This window comes from Phocoena phocoena, chromosome 16 (genome assembly GCF_963924675.1).
Source record: "Phocoena phocoena chromosome 16, mPhoPho1.1, whole genome shotgun sequence".
Taxonomy (NCBI): domain Eukaryota; kingdom Metazoa; phylum Chordata; class Mammalia; order Artiodactyla; family Phocoenidae; genus Phocoena; species Phocoena phocoena.
In genome coordinates this window covers 15,145,706-15,171,368 of record NC_089234.1, presented here as the reverse complement: position 1 = coordinate 15,171,368, position 25,663 = coordinate 15,145,706, and the positions used below count along the sequence as shown (strand labels likewise).

General features: G+C 37.6%; 1 protein-coding gene across 1 annotated transcript in view; it reads left to right on the top strand.

Moving 5' to 3' along the window:
* Positions 1 to 405: 405 nt before the first annotated feature.
* The window catches only part of ATRNL1 (attractin like 1), a 691,263-nt gene continuing 666,005 nt past the window's right edge, over positions 406 to 25,663 (top strand). The window contains exon 1 of the mRNA XM_065893763.1: positions 406 to 698. Coding sequence (XP_065749835.1) covers positions 406 to 698 — 293 coding nt within the window. The remainder of the gene's footprint in view (positions 699 to 25,663) is intronic.

Genomic DNA, 25,663 nt, shown 5'->3' with positions numbered 1-25,663 from the left:
GGGAGCTGAGGAGGTTGGCGCGAGCCGTGGGCGAGGCGGGGCTGCGCGCTGGGTCCCCCTCCCCCTCCCGCAGGTCCCCTTCGGAGCGACCCGCGCAGCCTGCATCTCCTGCTCCCCGCCTCCGGCCCGGCCCGGGGCGCCGTGGCGGTGGGCTCGGCCTGCCGCGGACAAGGTCAGGAGACGGAGAGGCGATGCTCGAGTGCGACTGGAGGGAGCCGAGCGGAGGCGACAGCGGCTGGGATCTGTCCCTCCTGACCAGGGAGCGGGACTGGAGCAGGCGCCGGTGAGGAGGAGAAGCGGCGGCGGCAGCGGCGCGGTGTTCTCCTCTCCGGCCAGATTTCCCCTCCGAAGCATCCCTGTAGGCGCCCGAGAGCGCATCCCGGCCGGGCAGGGGCGCTGGGAAAGATGGAACCGGGGGGCCGGGCCCGCACTGGTTCCCCGCAGCCGGCGGCCCCGGGGCCGTGGAGAGCTCGGCCGGCGGGCGGCGGTGGCGGCGGCGCCTCCTTCTGGCTGCTGGACGGGAACAGCTGGCTGCTGTGCTATGGCTTCCTCTACCTGGCGCTCTACGCGCAGGTATCCCAGTCCAAGCTCTGCGAGAGGACCGGCTCCTGCTTCTCGGGCCGCTGTGTCAACTCCACCTGCCTCTGCGACCCGGGCTGGGTGGGGGACCAGTGCCAGCACTGCCAGGGCAGGTTCAAGTAAGTGCCTTCGCCGGACCCCGAACCTCAGCCCTGCCCCGCACCCGTCGCGGCCTCCCCCCTTCTCTCGGCCCCGGGTCCCCCGGCTGGGAGCGACCCGCAGCGCTGCGGGAGCGGGGCCCGCGCTGTCCCCCTCCAGCCCTCGCGCCTCGGGGACTTCGGGCCCTGCGTCTCGCACCGACCGCCGTGGATGCGAAGCCTTTCCCGATGGTCCACCTGTCCGCAGCGACTCTGGTCCCCTGATCGTCAAAATTTTCACACTCAGTTACGGTGCCAAACACCATTTTGTTAGGACACTATTTTTTAATCAAAAATTATGCACGTAACTCGTGAAATACTTGCGCATTGTGAAGCATTCAAACAATACGGAAGTTTAAAGGTTAAAAGTTCTGGTCTACCAGTACCTCCCTTTTCCCCATCCTACTCCCCTCTCTAGAGGTAAGCACTGCTAACATGTTAGTGTATTTAGTAATAGTGATCATAAGTAGAATATATGATGGCCTTACTATGTGCCAAACACTGTTCTGAGCCCATTACGTGGGTTATCTCGTTTGTTTCTCACACCAACTCTGAGTTACTAGAATTACTATACCGGTTTTACAGAGGGAAATCGAGGCAATCCAAATCAGCCAGCCTAACTCTAGAACATTTACTTTAAGCCAATATACTATGTTGAATTTGTGAGGACAGTCTTGAATTGAGAAATACAAGAGTGACTTTGGGTTAGATAAGAGGATGAAATACCTGGACTTTTTAATGTGGTGGAGATAAAAGATTTTTCTAACTGGTTCTTTGACTATCAGCTGTTGTGTGGGAGCATCACTTTCATTTTTTTGAAGCTCAAGGCCCTAAGCAGCTTGCTTTACAACAGTAAAGATACTTTCCCCCATTGGTTGATGTTTATTGCATTGCTGTCTGATATGAAAAGAAATGGGTGAATGTGGGGGGAGCAGCAGATAAGATAGTTGAGACCAATAGGGTGTCCATCTGACAACTTGCACATAACAGTCACTAAGTACCTCAACTACTTGGTTTTCTAGGTACTTCACATGAAGTTTGCTGGCTGGGTTAGTAGCTCTGAAATTGCACTATGTAGATTACTTGTTGTCAGGGTGATAGCAAAATCTAAGTGAACTGTCTCTTGGGCTCTAAGGCAAAGATAGGAATATGGTTCACCTGCTAATAATGTATTATAGGAAAATTTCCTGGGAGTTTTAAACAGCATATTTTCCTCTTTTTGAAAAAAAACTTGCCAGTTAAGAGAGTGCCCCTGAAACCTCATTGTAAAAATGTATTTTTAAAAATGGGACTTTTTAATTTAAGTAGTTCTTACTGTTTAAATTAATTGACAGGAGATTTTTGGAAGTGAAATCTCAGAATGAAGTTTTATGAAATTCATCTGTAGCAATAAGTTAAAATGTTTCCTAGCTTCATAATTTCACAGATCAGCCATAGTCCTGTAGTTTTATATTTAAAAAAAATTTGGTGGAGGTACTAATTAAAAGCTTAAAAAAGTGTTTCAAGGTCTGCAAAGATATCTTATCGAACTGTGCTTGTTAGCAGTCTTTATAAATTAAGTGTTCTTAAACTTTTGCTTTGATCATAACAGCCAGCCTCTTTACCTAGCAAGAGAGGATTTTGAACATATGAACTGGTAGTCAACAATGAAAAAAGCCACATCCATTTTTTATATCCTTTGGTACATAAATAGGAAGATTGCCTGATTCATGTGTAAGTTAGGGACATTGGCCTTTGGGTGGGTGGAATTGCTCCATTTCTCTAAAGAGGACAGAAATTGCTGCAGTCCTGAGAAGCTTCTGTCTACATTTTATAGTAGTGGAATTGCTAATCAGCCAGATCAGCAGCCTGTAACCTCACTAGCAGAGGTTGTCTCAGTTAGTAGGAAAGATCACAGATCAAGTTAAAATCAGCTTAAATAATATAGAGAGATGGTTGGTGTTTGTGAAAGATACATTAGTGAGTAAAAGAGGACTAGTTTTTTTTTTATATAGATATAGTTAAATAACAATAAACCCTGGACTAATCATTGAATATTCATTTCCTTGGAAGCTGTTTCCTATGATTCATTGTACCCTATTAGTAAGTACTTTTTCATTTCTCTGTGGAATACAAGCTATTAGTTAGAGTAAATATAACTGGTACAACTCTGTGTTTTGTTATGTATTCTCTTAGCGTAAAGAAAAAAGTGGTATTTAATGTTAAACGGAAGAATCAATTTAGAAGAGATTTCTTCCTGGTAAAGTACATGCTAAGCTAAGAAAGGTTTATTTGAGGATGGTGGCTTGTTTTATCCAGCATTTGAAGGAATAGCACAGTGGGAAAGACTTTAACTGGAAATTCTCACTTCATTAATTATCTTGAAAATCTTTTACTTAACTGAAGGATAGCCACCGAACAAACAGACATCAAAAATGATCAATCTTGGTAAGCAGGTGTCAAAATTAATTGGCTGGTTCCATGGTAACATAGCTTTTTTCCTACTGTAGGGATTTCACTAGGGAATGAGTATCCTTCAAATGCTTCTTTAGAACAGAAGATTGATGGTTGGAGGGAGAAATGCAGAAGCAAATATGGTATCAAAAGTGGTACTTCAGCTCTCTTAGGATTGATTTCAGTCTTCTGTTTCCATTTGAAAAGAATAAAACTCTCAGAATCACAAGCCATTCCTCTCATAGGTAAAACAGAACGAACACTGATCATCAGCTAAAGCTGGACTAAAAGACTTAGAACTGAGAATCAGAGAGGACAGTGTCAATTTGAAATATAATAATCAAGGATATGATATATGCAAATTTGAATTACATTTACTTGGGTAGCTTAGTATCACATTGCAGTAGAAAATGTTTTACTATAACCTATTTGAATGAATAACATTCTCTATTAGAAGCCAGTTCTTTAGAATTATTTTTGTAGAGTAGTTGAGATTTATGTTTATATAAATTAATAATTTGAGTTCAAACTCGGACATTTTCTTGCTTATGTGACTTAGAAACCTAAGACTTCTAATTTCTCTTAGGTAAACAAAATAGCTGATATTAACGTTCTGAGATTAGAAAATAACTCATTATATTGTGAATATTTTATAAATGTATATTTATTATTAAAACATATTTATTGACTATTTCTCTAAAATCATCTATTAAATCTTATTGTGTGTTTAATGTATATAGATATTTTTAAAATCTCTTAAGTCAGTCAAGTATGGATTATGAATTTCACAGATTTATAATGGAAGTAGTCTATTTCTATTTTGACAGCAAAATGAAGATATAATATCAGGAGTGAGGTTGCTGTTGTAAACAGAAAGTGGCAGGGTTAAATGTGTCAATATTTTCCCTAAGTTATTATTATTATTCTTTTTTGCGGTACGCGGGCCTCTCACTGTTGTGGCCTCTCCCGTTGCGGAGCACAGGCTCTGGACTCGCAGGCTCAGCGGCCATGGCTCACGGGCCCAGCCGCTCCGTGGCATGTGGGATCTTCCCGGACCGGGGCACGAACCCGTGTCCCCTGCATTGGCATGCGAACTCTCAACCACTGCGCCACCAGGGAAGCCCCCATTCCCTAAGTTATTATTAAAAATAAAACAACCCCAACATATGTGTGTATACATACACACACACACACACACACACACACACACACATGCACATATTTGGAATCCTTTTTAATAATAATAGGGAAGCTATCAGTAACTATAAAGTTAAATTGAATATTCCCTGTCCCCAGGTCTTCTTTATTTCAAACTAAGATTATAATATGTAATTTATATCCATGGGTTCTTTTTACATGATTAAACCATAAAATCACACAATAGATTTTAAAATAATTTAAACTGAGTGTTTCTAAGATCCTAAATTGATAAATTGCTTGTACTAGCATGGTTTTCAAGACGATGTGTCTACATAATTTGGTTCCTTTAGCAGATCAGACTCACCCTTCCTGTTTTCCTGCCTGGGTCTTTTAAAGTTCCTTGAAAGTGTCACATTCCTTTTGGACTCAGGGCATTTCACACATATGCATACATCTCTCTGAACCGTCTTTCCTATGTGGTCTTTGCTTGACTTATTACTAAGCATCTTTGAATTTTAGCTTATACTAGTGTCTAAAGGAAGCTTTTCTGACTCCTCAGACTATGTGACCCCTCGTTATGTACTCTTACAGCACTATTTTTACTTTTTAGCATTTCATAATGAATTATTAAATTACAATTGTAATTTTTTCTTAAAAATTATTTTTAAGAGCTTTATTGGGGTATAATTGACATGCAATAAACTGTACAATTTAAAAAGTTTGGACATATATATGCACCTCTTAAACTATCACCACAATCAAGATCATAAAAGTATCAATCACACTCAGAAGTTTCATGTGCCTTTTTGTATTCCCTCCCTCTCCTTTCCGCTGCCTCTCCCTGTCCCCAGGCAACTAACTGAGCCGCTTTCCTTCAGTATAGATTTCTAACAAAATGACAAAACTCTTTTTCAGAGTAGTTGTATCTTTTACATTCCCACCAGCAGGGTATGAATGTTCCAGTTAATTTACACCCTCACCAACACTTGGTATGGTCAGTCTTAAATTTTAGCGGTTCTAATAGGTGTGTAGTGGTATCTCATTGTGATTTTATTTTGCATTTCCCTAATGACAAATGAGAGCATCTTATGTGCTTACTTGCCATCTGTAGATCTTCTTTGGTGAGGTATCTGTTCATATCTTTTGCACATTTTTAAAATTGTTTTTTCTTATTATTGATTTTTATGAGTTCTTTATATATTCTGGATACTAGCTCCTTATCAGATATATCATTGGCAAATATTTTCTCCCATGTTGGGGCTTGTCTTTTCATTCTCTTAATGGTGATTTCAAAGAACAGAAGTTTAAAAAAAAAAAAAAAAGAACAGAAGTTGTTTTAAATTTCAATTCCAGTTTATCATTTTTTTCCTTTTATGGATTGTGCTTTAGGCACAATATCTAAGAAGCCTTTGCCTAAACCAAAGATTTTCTTTGATTATTATTTTTCCTAGAAGTTTTGTAGTTTTAGATTTTACAATTAGGTTTATAGTCCATTTTGAGTTAATTCCACATCTAGTGAGAGGTATGGATCTCAATTTTTTTTTTTTTGCATATAGATATCCAATTATTCTAGGACCATTTGTTGAAAAAAACTATCCTTTCTCTACTAAAGTGCTTTGGCATCTTTGTTGAAACCAGTTGTTCGTATATTTGTGTATCTGTTTCTGGACTCTGTTCCACTGATCTATTTGTATGTCAAGATTATTATAGCTTTATAAGTCTTGAATTCAGGGAGTTTAAGTCCTTCAATTTTGTTCTTTTTCAGTTATTTTGGCTACTCTATGTCCTTGGCATTTCCACATGAATTTCAGAATCAGCTTGTCAGTTTCTACAAAAAAACCTGCTGGGATTTTATTTGGGACTGTATTGAATCTATACATCAGTCTGGGGGACAGTTGACACCTTATCGATATTGAGTTTTCTTACCTGTGAACATGGTATATCTCTCCATTTATTTAAGTCTTCTTTAATCTCTCAAAAATATTTAAAAGTTTTCAGTGAACAGGTCTTAAAACTCTTCTGTCAGATTTTCCCCTAAGTATTTAATATATTTTGCTGCTATTGTAAATTATATATACGTGTGTGTGTGTGTGTGTGTGTGTGTGTGTATAAAATATGAAAATACAACTGATTTTTGTATTTGGTCTTGTATCCTTCAGTTTTGCTAACCTCATTTATTAGTTGTAGTAGTAGTAGTTTTTGTAGATTCCTTATGATTTGCTACATAGATGATTATGTTGTCTGCAAGTAAAAATACTATAAGCCTTTTCTGTGCAATCTGGATGGCATTCATTTCTTTTTCTTGCCTTATTTCACTGGCTAGAACCTCCATTACAGTGATGTATACAGGTGATAAGAGTGGTTAGCTGTGTCTTGTTTTTTGATTTAAAGGAAAAATATTCAGTCTTTAACCATTAAGTATGATGTTATGTGTAAGATTTATAAAACCTTTCTGATTTTCTGTTTCTGTCAGTTATTGAGAGGGGGTATTGAAATTTTCAATTATAATTTTGTAACTATCTATTTCTCTGCAGTCGCATCTATTTTTGCTTCATGTATTTTGAAGCTCTGTTATTAGGTGCATGAAATTTTCTATTATATCCTATTGGTAAATTGATCCTTTTTTCATTATGGAATGACTAGTTCCTGAAAAGACTATCCTTTTTTCATTGATGTTTTTGCCCCTTTGTTGAAAAGGAGGTGGATGTCTCTCTCTCTGTATTTATTTCTTGATTCTGTTCTGTTCTATTGATTCATTTATCTTTACTTTGGGAAATGCATTTCTTTTGACTACTGGATCTTTATAGTAAGTCTTTTTCCTTTTTAAATTTATTTTTGGCCGTGTTGGGTCTTTGTTACTGCATGAGGGCTTTCTCTAGTTGTGTCGAGTGGTTGCCTCTTCGTTGCGGTGTGCGGGCCTCTCATTGCGGTGGCTTCTCTTGTTGTGGGGCATGGACTCTAGGTGTGCAGGCTTCAGTAGTTGCAGCACATGAGCTCAGTAGTTGTGGCTCACGGGCTCTAGAGTGCAGGCTCAGTAGTTGTGGCACAGGGGGTTAGTTGCTTTGTGGCATGTGGGATCTTCCCGGACCAACGCTTGAACCCGTGTCCCCTGCATTGGCAGGCAGGTTCTTAATCACTGTACCACCAGGAAAGTCCCTTTATAGTAAGACTTAAAATTAGATAGTGAGATTCCTCCAACTCTGCTTCTGTTTTTGAAAATTCATTTGGTTTTTCTAGTTCATTTGCTTTTCCACATAAATTTTAGAATCAGTTTGTCAATTTCTTAAAAAAAGAAAGCTGGGATTTTGATTGAGATTGAGTTGATTCAAGAGATCATTTTGGGAAGAATTGACATCTAGACAATATTGAACTTTCTGGTCCATCAACATGATATATTTCTTCATTTATTTAGGTTTTCATTGATTTCTTTTTTCAGATACAGATACTGCATACATTTTGTTAGATTTATACCTAAATAGTTTGTATTCTTTGATGCTATTGTAATTGATAGTTTCCTTTAATTTCAGTTTCTAATTGTTCTTTTTCATTATGTAGAAATGCAATTGATTTTTGTATATTGACCTTGTATCATGCAATGTTGCTAAACTCAGTTTCAGTAGCTTTTTTTTTTGTAGATTCTTTGGGGCTTTCTATACAGACGATCATAGCATCTGTTTTACTTCTTCCTTTCCCATTATATGCCCTTATTTTTCTTCTTCTTCTGTTGTACTCGCTAGGACCTTCAACCTGATGTTGAATATGAGTACAAGAGTGGATATCCTTGCTTTGTTTCCAATCTTAGGTGGAAAACATTCAGTCTTTAAACATGAAGTATCATGTTAGTTGCATGTTAGGCTTTTTAAACATAAATGCCCTTTATTAGGTTCAAGAAGTTCCCTACTATTCCTAATTTTGAGAGTTGAGATAACGGAAAAATGTATATTGGTCTCTGCCCCTGGTTCCTGGCACAGAGTTCCTAAAACCATCATAATTTCCTAAGTGATAAGAGCACTAGAAGCATCTCTTGTTCTAATGTTCATCTTTTACCTTTGTTCCTAACACAGGGCTGCTGAAACCCTTGTAATTTCCCCGGTGATAGTAGTAGCTCCTGGATGGCTTCTGGATGAGGGCTAGTTACCAGAAAGGCCATATCATCGTTTGAAGCTTGGAATCTTCAGCCCTGGGCCCCGTTCTGTTGAGAAGGGAGAATGGCTGAAAGTAGAGATATGCTGAATCATGCCTACATGATAAAGCCTCCATAAAATCCCCAAAGTTTGGGGTTCAGAGAGCTTCTAGTGAACACACGAAGGTGCTGGGAGAGTGATGCACCTTAACAGGGCAGGGAAACACTGAACCCCTTCGCCCATGTATTACCCTATGTAGCTCTTCTATCTGGCTGTTCCTGAATTATATCCTTTTATAATAAACTAGTGATCTAGTAAATAAAATGTTTGTCTGAGTTCTGTGAGCCTCTCTAGCAAATTAATTAAACCCAAGGAAGGGGTCCTTGGATCCCCTAGTCTATGGCCAGTTGGTCAGAAGCATAGGTGGTATCTGGGCTTGCAACTGGTTTCTGAAGTGGGGCAGGGTTCAGTGGGGGGGCAGTCTTGTGGGACTGAAACCTTAACCTGTGCGATCTGATGCTGTTTCCTGTTAGATAGTGTCAGAATTGAGTTGAATTCTTGGACACTCTGCTGTTGCCTGTGAATTCCTTGGTGGTGGGGAAAAACCTCCATACATTTGGTGACCGGAAGCGAAGGTTGTGTGAATAGTAAAGGAGACTTATGGGGAAGAAGCACACAGTAGAGAAGAACTGGATTTTTTCCTACACAGGAGGAAAAAAAGCTGAGAATGTTTCCATTTACAGTCGTGTATGGATGTTGAATTTTGTCACATGTTTCTTCTATATCTATTGAGACAGTCGTTTGGTTTTTCTTCTTTTTGTTTGTTAATATTGGTGAATTAAATTGATTGATTTTCAAATGTTTAATCAGCCTTACATTCCTGGGGTAAACTCCACTTGGTCCCAATATATTATACTTTTTATATATTGCTGGATTTAATTTGCTAATATTTTGTTGAGGATTTTTGCTTCTGTGTTCATGAGAGATATTGTTCTGTAATTTTCTTTTCTTGAAATGTCTTTGGTTTCCTTATCATGGTGTAATGCTAACCTTATAAAATGGGTTAGGAAATGCTCCCTCTTCTTATGTTTTCTGGAAGGATTTATGTAGACTTGGTATTACTTTTTTCTTAAATGTTTGGTAAATTCATCAGTGATGCCATTTGGGCCTGGAATTTCTTTGTGGAAGGCTTGCAGCTGTGAACTCAATTTTTTAAATAGATGCAGGGATATTCATTTTATCTATTTCTTGAGTGAGTTTTGGCAGATTGTATCTTAACAGAGAATGGGTCCATTTCATCTAAGTTTTCAAATTTATGGGCATAAAGTTGTTCATAATATTTCCTTATCATCCTTTTCAAGTCTGTGGGGTCTTTAGTGATATTTCTTCTTCCATTTCTGATATCGGTAGTTTATGTTTTCTTTTTTCTTACTTAGTCTGGCTAGACATTAATGTTATCAATCTTTTCAAAGAATATGTGTTTGGTTTCATTGGTTTCATTGATTCCTGCTATTTTTTCTTTTGTTGTTTTTTCAGTTTCATTGATTGCTGCTTCTTTATTTTATTTTATTTTATTTTATTTTGCCACGCCACGCAGCTTGCAGGATCTTAGTTCCTGAGCAGGTCCGTGGCAGTGAAAGCCCCGAGTCTTAACCACTGGATCGCCAGGGAATCCCTGCTTCCTTTGGTTTTAACTTACTTTTATTTACTTTAGTTTCTTAAGATGAAAAGCTTAAATCATTAATTTGAGATGTTTCTTCCTTTTAATAAAAGCATTTGAATGCTATACATGTTCTTCTAAGCACTACATTAGCTGAATCTCACATATTATGGGATGTAGTACTTTGATTTTCATTCAGTGTAATTGAACTAAATTATGATTTACCTTGCGACATTCTCTTTGGCTTATGTAGAACTGTTTTGTTTAATTTCCAAATATTTGGGAATTTACCAGAGCTTTTTCTTTTATTTATTTCTAGTTAAATGCCGTTATGTTCAAAGAACATACCTTTTATGATTCTAGTTTTTATAAATTTGTTAAGACTTGTTTTTTGGACAAAATATGGTCTATCGTGGTGAATGTTACATGTGCAGTTCAAAGAATATACATTCTGCTGTTGAATGGAGTGTTACAGAAATGTCAAGAAGGTCAGTTGGTTGTTTATATTGTTTAGATCTTCTGTATCCCTAATGATATTCTATCTACTTGTTCTGTTGATTACTGAAAGAGGAGTGTTGAAGTCTCCCACTGTATTTATGAATGTATCTGTTTGTTTCCTTTCATTTCTGTCAGTTTTGCTTCTTGTATTTTGAAGCTTTTTTTGACATGCATATACAGTTAGAATTGTTATGTCTTTTGGTGAACAGACCCATTCATCATAATATAGTTTCCCATCTCTTTTTCTTTGGTAATTCTTTTTACTTTGAAATCTACTTTGATATTAATAGCCACACTAGCTTTCTTCTGCTTATTGTTTGCATGATGTATCTTTTTTGACTTGGAAAGAATGATGTGTGTGTGTATATATGTATGTGTATGTATATATATATATATATATAAAATCCAGTCTAATAATCTGTCTTTATATTGGTTTGTTGAGAGACTATTTACATTTAATGTATTTGGATATTTTTTAGCATTCCATTTTAATTTTCTGTTGGTCCTTTTGGTATATGTCTTTGTATTATTTTTTAGTGGTTATGCTAGTGTGCTAGTGATTACACTATGAATAGCTAACTTTTTATAGTCTATTTAGAGTTAGTAATGTATTACTTCAGGAAAATTAAGAAATTTTGGAACCATATAGGTCCATTTATCTTCACCTGCTGACCTTTGCTATAATTGTCATATAATCACATCTACATGTATGGCAAATCTCATCTGATAAAGTTATAAATTTTGCTTTCAACAATCATACATACTTTAAAGAACCTAAGAGGAGGAAAATAGTCTTTTATATTTTCTCAGATATCTGCTCTTCCTTTTGCTCTTTGTTTATTTCTCAAGTTATAAATTAACTCTTAGTGTCATTTCCCTTTTGTCTGAATCACTTTCTTTCGGATTTCTTTTTGAGCATGACTGCTGCTGATGGACTTTCTTAGTTTTCCTTGTTTTGAGAATATTTTGCCTTTTTTACTGAAAGATATTTTCCCAAGTACAGAATTCTGGGTTGACAGTTCCTTTCTTTCAGTGTTTTAAAGATGTTGCTTGACTCTCTTCTGGCCTGCATAGTTTCTGAAATCTGCAGTCATTCTAATGATTTTCCCCCTGTATGTATCATTTCATTTTTTTTCTAGCTACTTTCAAGCTTTTTATACAACTTTTGTTTTTAGCAGTTCAGATTCTGATGTATCTGTGTGTAGCTTTCTTTGAATTTACCCTGGTTAGGATTTGCTGAGCATCTTGAATTTATATTTATGTCTTTCACAAATACAGGATTTTTCTAAAAACTGTTATTTCTTCAAATATATTTTTTCTGCACCGGTCTTTTTCCCTTCTCTTTCTGGGACTTCAGTGATACTAATGTTAGGCTTAAACAAAATTCTTGAGGCTCTGTTCTTTTTTTTTTTTAACTCTTTTTTTTTCTTTCTTTAGATTGTACAATTTCTGTTGAACTGTCATCAACTTCACTGACTGTTGCCTCTGCAGTCTCCACTATGCTTTCGAACCCATCCAGTCATTTTCAAAGTTAAGATATAGTTTTCAGTCCCCACATTTCTGTCGTGTTCTTTTTTATGATTTCTATTTCCCTGTTGAAAACTTCTCCTCCCATTTCATTTAAGTGTCTTTACCTTTATCCCATGGAGTACAGTTTTAATACCTAACGTCTTTGTCTGATGATTCCAATTTCTGGATTTTCTCAGGAGTGACATCTATTGATTATCTTTTCCATTGAGAATCTGTTACATATTCCTGGTTCTTTGTATGTTGAGTGATTTTGGATTTATTCTGGATGTTCTGAATGTTATGTAGGTTCTTGGTCCTGTTATTCCCTGGAGAATGCTGATTTATTTATTTACTTATTTATTTTTATTTAGTAGGCAACTAACCGGTTAGGTACAAGTAGCAAATTCCCTATCTTGCTTTCGGAGGGCAGTGGTTCTAATCTTCGTTCCATTTTCAAAGCTTTGGATCTAAATGCACACATGCCACTCAGGGATTAGTCTGAGACTTTGTGGTGTTTTAAATTTTAATTCACTTCTCAGAGCCTGTGATAAGCTGCTTTTTGGTCTGTCCCACACGTGAGCAGCTCAGATTGAGCTTGAGTCTTAACGTGGGTTCATATACAGAATTAGGGTATCTGCATCTCCAGCTCCCTCTTCCTCAGGATTCCCCCCACACTCTTTGGCTTGAAGGGGCACTTTTCCCCAGTTATTCTTGCTTTTGAAGAGACAGAATTTCTCTTAGGATTTGATCTGCATGTGCATGTGCTGCTGCCGTTCTCTCAAGGTTTGCCATCCTTGCCATCTCTCCGGCCATCGTTTTTGTAAAGTCCTGAAGATTTCTTTCTTGGGTTGTTGCAGTAGCCCTTTTTTTTTTTTGTGTGTGTGCAGTAGCCCTTTAATTGATCTTTCTGTTTCTGTTTTTTTCTCTTGCTCATCTGTCCTTTATTGCTGCCAGAGTTTGCTTGATAGAACACAGATTTGATCATATCTTCCTTTGCCTAAGAACTGGAGTATTTAAGGTAGTGAGTGGTACCAAGGTTTCTGATGAGGGATCTGTTGTCATTCAAATTGTTGTTCTCCTCTAGGTAGTGTGTCATCTTCCTCTTTCTTTCTTTCTTTCTTTTTTTTTCTCTTAGGTTTTCAGAAATTTGGTTATGATGTGTGTGGGTGTGGAATTCTTTGTTTACCTTGCTTATTTTTTGCTCAGCTTCTTGTTCTGTAAGTTTACATCTTTTTTCAAAATTTGCAAAAATTTCTGTTATCATTTCTTCAGATATTGTTTTCAGCTCCACACTTTTTCCTCTCCTTCTGTGACTCCAATGAGACAAATGTTAGATCTTTTGTTACTAACTTTTAAGTCACTAAAGCTCTGTTCATTTCCTTCAATCTGTTTTCTCTCTCTTCAGACTGGATGATTTTTATTTACGTATCTCTATATTCACTGATTCTTTCCTCTATCTTCTCTGTTCTGCTCTTGGACCCCTCTTGTGAGTTTTTATAAAACGTTTCATTTGTTATATTTTTCCATTTTGTTCTACTTTACATCTTCTGTTTCTTTGCTGAAACTTATATTTTTGTATTTGTTCCAAAAGTGTCTGAAGCTGCTTATTGGGCCATTTTTCTGAGAGCTGCTCTAAGATTCTTGACAGATAATTCCAGGATCCTTGTCATGTCAGTGCTGGTACCTGCTGATTATCTCTTCTCAAATGCGTTGAGATTTTGTATGGCAAGTAATTTTGGATTGTATCCTGGATATTTTGAGTATTATGTATGAGACTCTTGTTCCTATTTAAATATTCTGTTCTAGGAGGCAGTCAACTCGCTTTGGCATGTATGACCTAGCTCACTTTTTAAAAGTACAGCTTTATTGAGTTATAATTTATATACCATAATATTCATACATGTCATAATACCATTTTAAAGTGTATGATTCAGTGGTCTTTAGTATATTCAGAGAGTGGTGCAACCATCACCACTCTCTAGTTTTAGAACTTTTTCATCACCCCATAAGGCAAACCCACACCCATTTGCAGTCACTTTCCATTTTCCCTACCCACCAATTTCACCAGTGTAGGCGCTGCTAATCTACTTTCTCTATGAGCTTGTTTATTATGGACATTTCATAGAAATGGAATCATATAATTATATGTTCTTTGTCACTGACTTCTTTCACTTAGCATGTTGTCAAGTTTCATTGTATTGGTATTCCACATTTGTTTTTCTCTTTATCAGCTGATGGACATTTGGGTTGTTTCTTCTACCTTTTGGCTACTGTGAATAATGCTGCTCTGAATTTTTTGTGTACAGGTTTTGGCATGGACATACGCTTTAATTTCTCTTGGCCATATCCTAGGAGTGTGCTGGCTCTCTTCTGTGCTGAGATTAGACTGCCCACTTAGTTACAATTTAGTTTTGCTGTGTTGATTCTGATCAGTTTCACATATGGCACCCGAGGGCATGCCCAGGACTTCATACACAGATTTAAAGAATCCCCCTTTTCACCTTCCTCATCTTTGTAATTTCTTTCCATTCTCTTGTTAGGAGGATAAGGGGAGCTGACTCTATTGTCATTTGCCTGGTTCAGGGCAGAGATGGTCCACCCCGAGTCTCTGCAGCTGCTGCACACCTAGTGGTGAGGGGCAAGGGTGCTGCCTTTTTGCTGGCATTTGCTTAGTACAGGGTAGGGATGGTTGAAGTGACTCCACCCACACATTCTCCCCCAGTGGGGAGGGAGAGATTCTTTTTTTTTTTTTTTGTAGGTAAAATAAGCATTTAAAAAATAAAAGCACTGTATAAATTAGGAATTTTCAAGTTGATTCTCTGTCTCATAAAAAAAATAGAAGATTTAAGATCATTTTTCACGTTTTGATGTATTAAGTTTTATGCCAGGCTTCATTTGTATTTTATGACAATATAATTATGCTAATAATGAATTTTTTCCAGAAAGTAGAATTTATTATTCTAACTATTTCATGTAAGACTAGTATTAATAGCATTAAAACTAACATTTCACACGTTAAATTATGAGTTTAGAGGAGAAATGATATTATGTGGTGGAAAAAGCTTTTACCTGTATTGCCTTTTTTATTGCTGATGAAAATCCTGTGAGGTAGATGTTGTTATTCTCATTTTACAGTGGGAATAGAGAGTGAAAGACCTGAAGCAATTATTTATGCAAAGTCTGATAGCTACTAAGTGATAGCTGAGTTGCCAAACATGTCTTTCTGGCTCATTTTCTATAGCAAGCCATCTTCTACTCTTCAATAAGAAGTTTCTCCTCAGTTATAAATTCATAATCTTCTGGATTTCCAGATAACATAGGGGTACTTAGGATCATGAGTTTTGATACCAAATTGACATGGGATTGAGATCTGTTTCTGCCAATGTGCCATGAATGTTGCATGGATTTAGTTTGCTGCTTTACTGAACACTTGATAAGTTTTATGGCATTACGGTTTTAAAAAAACCTTGTGAAATAAGCATTATTGTTATAACTGTTTTGCACACAAGGAAACTTGAGGCTTAGGGAGTCTGAGTAACATACCCATTAGGTGACCAGGCTGAGATTCTTGTAGCTCTTCTAAAGTTTTGCCTGTTTCTTCTAGTTTCTCAGTCATGTCTTATTTATTCTTCAGTGAAAAGAGAGTATTGTTCTACAGAGTTCTTACGTGTCCTTTGTGAAGTTAGTATGAATGAGTGCGTTTTACAGAACACAGAGATACCATAAGAAAAGTCTAAGCTTTTTAAATAATTCTCTATGATATAGCAATATTTTATTTATCTCCAAGCTTGTTGATTATTTAAATGTATGTTATAACAGGAACTTTTTTTTTTTTTTTTTTTTTTTTTTTTGCTGTATGCGGGCCTCTCACTGCTGTGGCCTCTCCCGTTGCGGAGCGCAGGCTCAGCGGCCATGGCTCACGGGCCCAGCCGCTCCGCGGCATGTGGGATCCTCCCGGACCGGGGCACGAACCCGTGTCCCCTGCATCGGCAGGCGGACTCTCAACCACTGCGCCACCAGGGAAGCCCATAACAGGAACTTTTAATGTCACATTCCTGGATAGGCTGTGAGTGGTTGGTGAATCCTCAGATTTGTATATAAAATATTATTTATATGAATTTTTCTAGGCAGGAGGTAATAGCTTTTACAAGATTCTCAAAAGTGATCTCGGATCTCAAAATGGTGAGCATCACTGTACTGTAGAAAAGGAACCCAAATAATGGTCACAGTGTATGTAGAATTAAAAAACATTTTTTCAACACATGGAATGATTTCAAAAGTAGTTTTTTAATTTATTTTTTCAAAAAAGCTTAGGAAGATTATATAACAAGGATAAAAAATTTCCTATTAATTGAAATATTATAGTATTCAAATAATCTGAATATCTATATTACATGTAGGTACATACAGATACAATGAATATCTGTGTATATTTATATGTATACATATATGTGTGTGTATATATGTACACACACACACCTGACATATTTCTATAGATATCTATCTGTATGATGGGGAGTGCTCCATCATCCCCTCTATTTGACATGTATCATTACTTTATATGCTCTACATTTATTTGCTGTTTGTATATTGTCTTCCCTCTTTCTAGCACTAAGTTGTCCAGTGTGTCAGTCACTATCCACATGTGGCTGTTAAAATTTATTAAAATTAAATTTTAAAATTCAGTTCATTTTTTTGCACTGACCACATTTCAAGGGCTCAATAGCCACGTGTGCTTAGAGGCTACCGTACTGGACATGTATAGAACATTTCTATCATTGCAGGAAGTTCTGTTGGACAGCATTGTTCTGGAATGTAAGGTCCAGGAGGGCAGAGACTTTTTTTACTTAGTTTTTCTTGTTTTTTATTTTAATAGCTTTATTGAGATGTAGTTTGCATAACATAAATCTCACCAGTTTAAAGTACACAATTTAATGGTTTTTAAGATGCACTTAGAGAGTTGTGCAACTATAGCCATAATTTTAGAACATTTTATCATTCCATAAAGTAAACCTTGTATTCAAGAGCATTCACTCTCCATTCTCTCCCTGTCCCCCAGGTCACTAATCTGCTTTCTAGAGACCTTCCATAATTCACAGTTTTATCTCCCATGCCAAGAATATTGCTTGCCATTTATTTTATGATGGCCCTCATGACCTTTGCCCCCTGGTGTTCCTCTCATGATTTTATGTTGTATGGCAAAAGGGAGGTTATCTCAGTGATTTTCCACCACAAATCCTGGAGGGTGAGGTATAATTAGCTCCTTCTTTTGATATTAGACTTGATAGCTAACTAAGCACATACTGTTTGCTGTCACTGAGGCCAGTCTGTAGACAGTTTAGTTAGTGTGCTGATGGCCAGTCCAACTGGTATAGCCAGCTTCGTTAGTGTACTTACATGGGGGGAAAATATTAACTAATAAAATCAGTACCTTTGTGGCCAGGATATGATTTGTACAAATTAGTGATCATTCAAAGTGGGACAGGGCTTCCCTGGTGGCGCAGTGGTTGAGAGTCCGCCTGCCGATGCAGGGGACGTGGGTTTGTGCCCCGGTCTGGGGAGATCCCACATGCCACGTAGTGGCTGGGCCCGTGAGCCATGGCCACTGGGCCTGCGCGTCCGGAGCCTGTGCTCCGCAACGGGAGAGGCCACAACAGTGAGAGGCCTGCGTACCGCAAAAAAAATAAAAAATGTGGGATGATACCCAAAGTGACTTACTGGAGTGTGGGAAGAAAGCATTAGGACTTATACTACTATTATTTTTAATTTTGATTTTAAAAATTTATACTTTATAGTGTACAATATTTAAAATAGTATATGTTTATTAACATGTAAATATACATTTACTTGAGTTACATGATAAAAATTCTTACTGATAAGAGAGCATGATAATTAAGGTTTGGAGACTTCTGCTCTAGCAGACAAGGTCACCTAAACTTTTATTAGGGATCAGGTGGACAGAGAATGCAGACTTGGGAGTGAGGGATGCAGAATGCACTATAAAGAAAACAAGAAGAAGTGCAAGCTCAGCACGGTGTAATACAATAACGTATCGTAGTGCAGAGAGGAAAAAAATACCCATAATATAATCTAGAGGTTCTCTTCATATTGTTTAAAAATAAATATTAATAATATTTTAAATAAAAACACTGTTTAACAAAAGACTTGCATGTGAGGTTGGCTTCCAAAGGCAACTCTGTGTAAAGACTAGCCCTGAGTGGATCTGATTCTTCTTTGTAGAGTGGTTATGCTGGCAGTAAAACCAGATACTTTGATAAACAGGATTTATTGTTTCCTGTAATACTTTATAATGTTAAAACTATTGCATTTTTCTTATTTTTAACATGTCTTAATCAAATTTTTTATTCATGGCTAGGATGGAGAATAAAACTTTAATTGATTTAATTTTAGTTCTGTTTAATGTTTGTGCTGGTTTTCCTGCATTTAGTAGTGGCCATTCCTGTGTTATAAACAGCTCAGCATGCTTATTTGATTAAGGGCTCTAGATTGGGCAGTTTCAGCAAGATGAGACATTGGCAAGGCATATGGGCATGTGCAGGCATCTAGACAGGGATTGGCAAAACTTTTTCTGTAAAGGGCCAGATAGTAGATATTTTAGGCTTTGTACACCAGATGGTCTCTGTTGCCAATAATCAACTCTGTTCTTGTAGCATGTTAACAATCTTAGATATATGTAAACAAATGGGTGTAGCTGTGTTCCAATAAAACTTCATTTACACAAATCGGCAATAGCCCAGTAGTTTATGGAGCCCTGATCTAGATTAACCATGTCAATATGGTTCTCAATCCAAGAACATGATTGCTATAAATTAAAAATAAGTTAATTACTTGAAACTTAGAATGCATTGTAGAAACGGCATTAGATATAGAAGAAGCCTGTTTTACCTTTTGTGTAGCTGAATTATATGCTACCTAATTTTTGAAAATCTCTACCCAGCTGGAATGTACAGATGATGTTAAGAGTAAGAAGTGAAGAAATAGATTGGAAACTAGGTGTTTGTGGTCAGAGTGTAATCCTGGAGTGTAAGACTTCTGAATTTTAGAAGAACAGTTCCAGGTTGTGAAGATGTCCAAAGTGTGTAATGGGAGTTCTTTGCTCAAGTGGCATGGAGGTGAACATTCTTCAAGCTGAAGAAGAGATCAGGAAAGTACAAAGGAGGAATTGCTCCTTCCTTATTGTGGAAGTGGTAGGAGTTTTCCCCCCTTACTCCTATCTCTTGATGGTGAGAAAGGATTTTCCATCCTTTTGTCTTGGTTGGTGTCAGCCCCTCCATGTTTCTAGTAGAGTGAAAGTGGCAAAGAGGAAACCTCTTTGCAGTAAGTAGAGGCAAAGGTAGGCTCTTGGTAGGGGCTTTTGTTAGGAATGGGTGATGAAGGTACAGAAGGATTTCAGGGGCTGTGGTGAGTAGAGTTTTCTTTTAAGTCTGTAATTGTGCCTCTGAAGGTGAAGCGGATGGGACAGAGTGGGTGGCTTTCATGTACTCCTGTTGTGTAGCCTAGGTGGGGAAACATAACAGTTCTTTCACATCACCTCTTATAGGTGGGAGATAAGGATTATAGTTGTAGCTCCTAGAGTATATGTTTCTTTAGAGGAGGGGAAATCTATTTTAAACTAAGGGTAAGGAATTTCCCAACATAGCACAGAACTGGGTCAGTTCGAGTAGGTGGGGTGGTAGAGAAATAGAGGGGTTTTGGGGAAAGAAATCCCCAGTAGTGTTAGATTTCCTCATACGCAGTTTGGGAGGTATATTCCTAATTAGGAAGATAGATTATATTGTAGGTGATAGTTGCAAAGCTTCCTGTTCTTAAATTTCCGGCTTTATTTTCTCATTAAAAGAGCTATATATTTCTTGACTATGTATTAAGGTACTTTTTGAATATGTTACACTTCTCTTCTTCCATTAGAGAAGAAATTGAAATAGAAGTGGTGGTGTAAGGTCATGGAACAAATTAGAATTTTCTTTAAAATTAAGTCTCTGAGGCTCTAAACTGTTATCATACAGGCTTGATTTATGTCTGATAATTTGTATCATTTGATTCAGCCCTGATTTGGGGTTTTTGTAATTTAAATTATAGCAATATTTTGACTTTAAGGGTTTGTTACAACTGTCGGTTAGGAACTAGGGAGAAGGATTGTTTAGTGGACCCTACTGATGGATCTAAGCCTTGTTTAGATCAAGAGGAACTTTTATACAGAATTTATATGAGGTTGTGATCATAACATTTCTAAATCTTAATTGATATTTTCTGTTTGTTGAGACATCATTTTCCTGGTTTCCTGTAGCTATTGTCCATGATTTCCTTTAGAATTTTTGAGTATATTTAAAACAGTTGATTTAAAGTGTTTGTCCAACAAGCTCAATTTCTGTTTCCTGAAAGACAGTATCTGTTCATTTCTTCTTTGAATGGGCTATACTTTCTTGTTTCTTTGTATGCTTTGTAATTTTTTTGTTGGAGACCAGGCATTTGATTATTATAATGTGATAACTCTAGAAATCAAGTTCTTCCCCCTCTTCAGGGTTTGTTTTTCTTACATGTGGTTGTAGTTGTGTATTTGTTTAATGACTTTTCTAAGCTATTTTTTGTAATGACTGTATTCTTTGTTTTGTGTGGTTTCTAAAGTCTCTGTTCCTTTAGTTTATGGTAAGCTAGTGTTTTGACATAGATTTCCTCAAATGCCTGGAGTCAAGAAAAAATAAAGAATTCTCCCATTCTGTGCACATTGACTCTGTTGGGACACTGCTTCAGTGCTTAGCCACATTGTTTATGACTCTGCCTTACCCTTCACTTCCTTCTTGCTCTGAGTCTGAAAAGTAGCCAGAGGTGGAAGTGTAGAGTCTTCTCAGGTCTTTTCTGAACTTGTAGTCCAAGAAAAGTCTCCCTGGGCAGGCATGTGGCTTCTCAAATTCCCATATCAAAATAATTGATTTTCAGCTTTTTAATATATACATTTAGAGCTATATATTTCTCTCTAAACAATGGTTGAGCTTCATCTCATAAATTTTGATATGGTGTGGTTTTAGTATTAACAATTAAAAATATTTTCTAATTGTCCTTGAGACTTATTAGTCTATTGCTTAGTTGTCAAACTTTTGGGGATTTTAAGTTTATTTATTTTTGAATGGTCACTGTATATGGGGCTGCCACTAATTACATGGCTTTTGAATACATGGTTCCTGTAGCCATTGATTGATTACATTGATTTAATTCAATTCTGGTGTTACTTCTTGTTGTGGCTTAAGAACAAGTACAGGCAGACCGCAGAGATATTGCTGTTTCAGTTCCGGACCACCACAATAAAGCCAATATTGCAGTAAAGCATCACATGAATTTTTTGGTTTTCCCAATAATGTAGTTGCACATAAGAGTTATGTTTACATTATATTGTAGTCTATTAAGTGTGCAATAGCATTATGTCTAAAAAACAATGTACGTACCTTAATTAAAAAATACTCTTGCTAAAAAATGCTAACTATCATCTGAGCCTTCAGCAAGTCTCAATCTTTCTGCTGGTGGAGGGTTTGAACTACTGTGAGAATTATCAAAATGTGACAAAGAGATACAAATTGAGCAAATGCTATTAGAAAAATGGCACTGATAGACTTGCTCCATGAAGGGTTGCCACAAACCTTCAATTTGTAAAAAATGCAATATCGGTGAAGCACAATAAAGTGGAGTACAAGAAAACAAGACATGCCTGTAGTCATTTAAAGAGGGTGAGAATTTATTTTTCTTACTGTCAGCCCTGGTTTCTAAAAGACTTTTGCAGGCCCAAAGGATTAAATAAATCTAGAGGTTCAAGGTTCTCAAGTACATCTACCAGGTGGCACCCTCCTAGGTATTGGGGCACTCTCTTTAGCACTGAAGTCTTGCCAGGGCTGTGAACTAAACTTTTTCTGTAATTCTGCTCCTCTCATAATCTGGTCCTGGGCTGGTTTTCCAGTTTGATCAACCCCCTGGCCTCAGAAATAGTCTCTTTAAATGTTACAGAGTCCCCTGGCATTTACACTGTATCTAAAATTGGTGGTTGGTGAATTGAGTCTTATAGGGTCTTGGGGCAAGCTGCTTATGTGTCGGTGTCTTAGTACAGGCACTCTGCTGCAGTTTTCTGCCTTTAGCATATCAATGGCTTCTAACATCAGTCAACTAATTCCACAGTCCTTGTAACTACCCTTGCTATTTTATTTCTCAAATATTAGAGATGTCACATAAGTCTCTTGCATTAGTCAGTGCACCACCTTCCTCTGGTATCCTCTCTCAATTCAGCAAAAGTGAAAGCCTTTGTCATTGTGAGCTATAGCATGCCACAGGTTATTGCCACTCTCTCTGCCACCCTCATTGTGACTCTTGTTGCCATCTGGCCAGTGAGTGATACAGCCCCAGAGCCCATCTTGAAGTTCCTGGTACTGTTAGATTGGTCACACTCCCCTCTACCACCTTGAAGCAGATCCTGAGACAAGAATTGAGCACATGTAGTATATTTGGGAGATTCAGGGACACTGACAGAAGTGATAGAAGAGAAGCAGCCAGTAAGGGAGGTATGTTATCAAGTCAGGTACCACACTGGGTGACTGGAGCCAAATCCCACAAGGAAGTGCACTTCATTATTATTGCAGCAAAGAGATAAGAAAGTTTGGAGTTTTTCCAAATCATTCGTTGGCTAAGGGCTTCCCTGGGAGGATGTTGATTCACAGGCACTTTCAGCCCACCACATGCATAGGAAGAGTGGGTTCTAGTAGATAGAGGGAGCCCTTCAACATAGATGCAGGTGCTGGCCCGAGAAAGTCAGGCTGGAGTGTATGGAAATGGTCAGAGGCTCTGAGAGGATATGGTGTAATGCTGACACTGTTGGCAACTGTCTGTTTTCAGCTATGCGAGATAATATGAGATTACTTTCTAAAGTTGTACTGATTTATCCTATGAGAATTATCTCCACATCCTTGCCAATATTTGGTATCATTAATCTCTTTAATTTTAGCTATTCTGTTGGGTCCATAGTGGTACGCTATTGTGATTTTATTTTGCATATCCTTTATTATTATTGGTTGGTTTGGGTACAATTAGGAAAGAGAATCACACAGTAATTTTAATAGGAAAGGTTTAATGTAAAGGATTATTGACTGTAGCACAGATTGGAACAACGAGAAATTGGCTAGTAAGAAGTAAAGAGAACTCTGCAAAATATAGAAGTAGTAGATACAAGGAGCAGCCACTACTACTGTTATGGCTGAGATTCAACACTTAAGTGAGAGTCCCTGTGACCTGGCCTGAGATCCAGACCTTGTTGGGAGAGCAGGCTGTGGCTTACTGAATGGCAGAAAAGTCACTGTAAAGCTGTACCTGCGGAACTTACTTAACATCTGCCCTTTGGAACTTGCCATGGTTACTTATGGGATGCTGGGGAAAGCTGTTCACAGAGTGGTGTCTCACTGGAGGCCTCTGCTGCAGAACTGCCTGAGGGGAAGTGCTGGGGGAAACTGTTGGTGGCTGGGTGCTGGTGGCCATCAGGTACGTAGGAGCCTAGTACCTAGTGCTGCAGGAGCTTGTTGAGTGAGTACATTGGAACTTCGCAGCAAATCTGTTTCCTCCTGCAGTCTCTCCAGCTTGCTCTATTGACAAAGCCTGCAGGCTTAGCATCCTGCCATCTGGAAAAAAAAAATATTTAAAGGGCCCAGATCCATTTTCATAAAGTAGGCAAAAAGTCTGAATTTTGAGGTGGGAGGCAATGGATAACTGGCACAGTCTGCCCTTTAATTATTCAGCGTCTTCTGTATGCATCTTTCTAAACACACGTGAACTCCCCAGCAACCAACAAAGCTGTACTTCTACCTAAGAAGATACACTTTTTCCAAGTGAAGTTCTCATCCTCTGTCCAAAAGGAGGAAACACAGGTTTCGAGAGTCATTGTATCTATCACTGGTTATGTTAATTGCTCTTCATATTCAGTCATAGTCACACTAAATATTCCATTATCTAAAGTCTAAATTGTAAAGTTACAGCTTGTAAATAAAATAAAAATGTGAAGGAGAGAGGATATGTGTGTGTGTGTGTGTGTATCAAATAGAAACTATGTAAAGTTGTTAGGATACTTACCTATTTAATTTGTTAAAAGACCATAATTGATGTGTATGGTTCTGTTCTTCCTCTCCCCATACTGTATTTCCCCTGCCCTCAACTAGAATCTTGGCTCCTTGGAGTTTTAATTGGTGGAGTGACCCACACCCAATGGGTTGAACCCTCAATCATCCTGCTGTAGTTTGGATATTTTTTATGGACCTGTCTTCTAGATCTCTCATCCTCTTTTAGCTGTGTTTAATGTGTTGTTAAACCCGTCCATCGAATTCTTAATTTTGATTAATGTAGTTTTCAGTATTAGAATTTCCATTATTTTTTTCAAATATACTGTTACTTTTTACAGTTTTCAGTTAACTGCCGAAATTTTAAATTGTGTCGTTTGTCTTTTTTAACTTAGTACGTCATATTTGTTTTGTAGGGCACATCTGATAATCTCCACAATTGGAATATCTTCAGGTCTCTTCCTGAAGATATTCTGTTGGTTCTTGTTTTGTTGTTATCTATCTTTATGTGTCTTACTATCTTTGATCATAGTAGACATCTTATTTGAAAAATTATTGGTAGAAATAATTTGAGGACTAGGATAATGTTATCTTTCTTCAGAGAATATTTTTGTATCTTCTGTTAGGAGCCTTGGCATGATAGTTCTAGTATCACCTTAAGCCAGTGGTAGGTCTTGGGGTTTTCTGTCATCCTGATGACTTGTAGCTGGGTTGCAGTCCACGTAATGGCTGGTTTCTGGTACACCTTTACCCTTATAGAAAATCTTTGTGCCCCAGTTCAGAGTGCTGTGTTGTTTATTTGAGCCCCTACCTTTTGTAGGTTGTTGCATCCAGCTTTTGTCCCCCTTCTTCCTTGAGGCTATCAAAAGTACTCTCAGCCTTTTGGCAGTCTCTAATAAATAGATAAAATTCTCCATAACAGAAGTAGCTCTGGATGCCTGGTTCCTCTTTAAAGAATTTGCAACTTCTGGATCTTGGCTTAGTAGGTCTTACCATTTTGTTACTTATAAGATTTAACAATTGTCCTTTAGCTTTTTAAGTTATCTTCAGTGGAGTTTTGTCTGAATTAGCTCATCTGGAGCTATTATTGGAAGTGAAAAATCAGGACAAGCTATTTAACTTGTTATTTAAAATGTGCTTCAGTTTTCTCATCTGTAATATGGAATTAATAATTACTATCTTATGGGGCTTTTGAGATTTTTAAGTGAGGTAACACATTATGAGCTTACAGTGATACCTGATACTGTAAAATGCTCAATTTATTATTATATTACTTTGAGAACATTGGAATGTTTAAACACTTTTCCAAGCATGAATTAGCCCTTTTTTAAACCCAAACTAATTTGCAGGGATTACGAAACACTTTCAAATAACATTTACATTAATTGACCTTTTGGTTATCCCCGATTTAGGCAAGTGAAACTCTTTTCCTTTAATGTTTTTGAGACTCTACGCTATAAGGAAAATTTAATTTTTGTCTAAAAC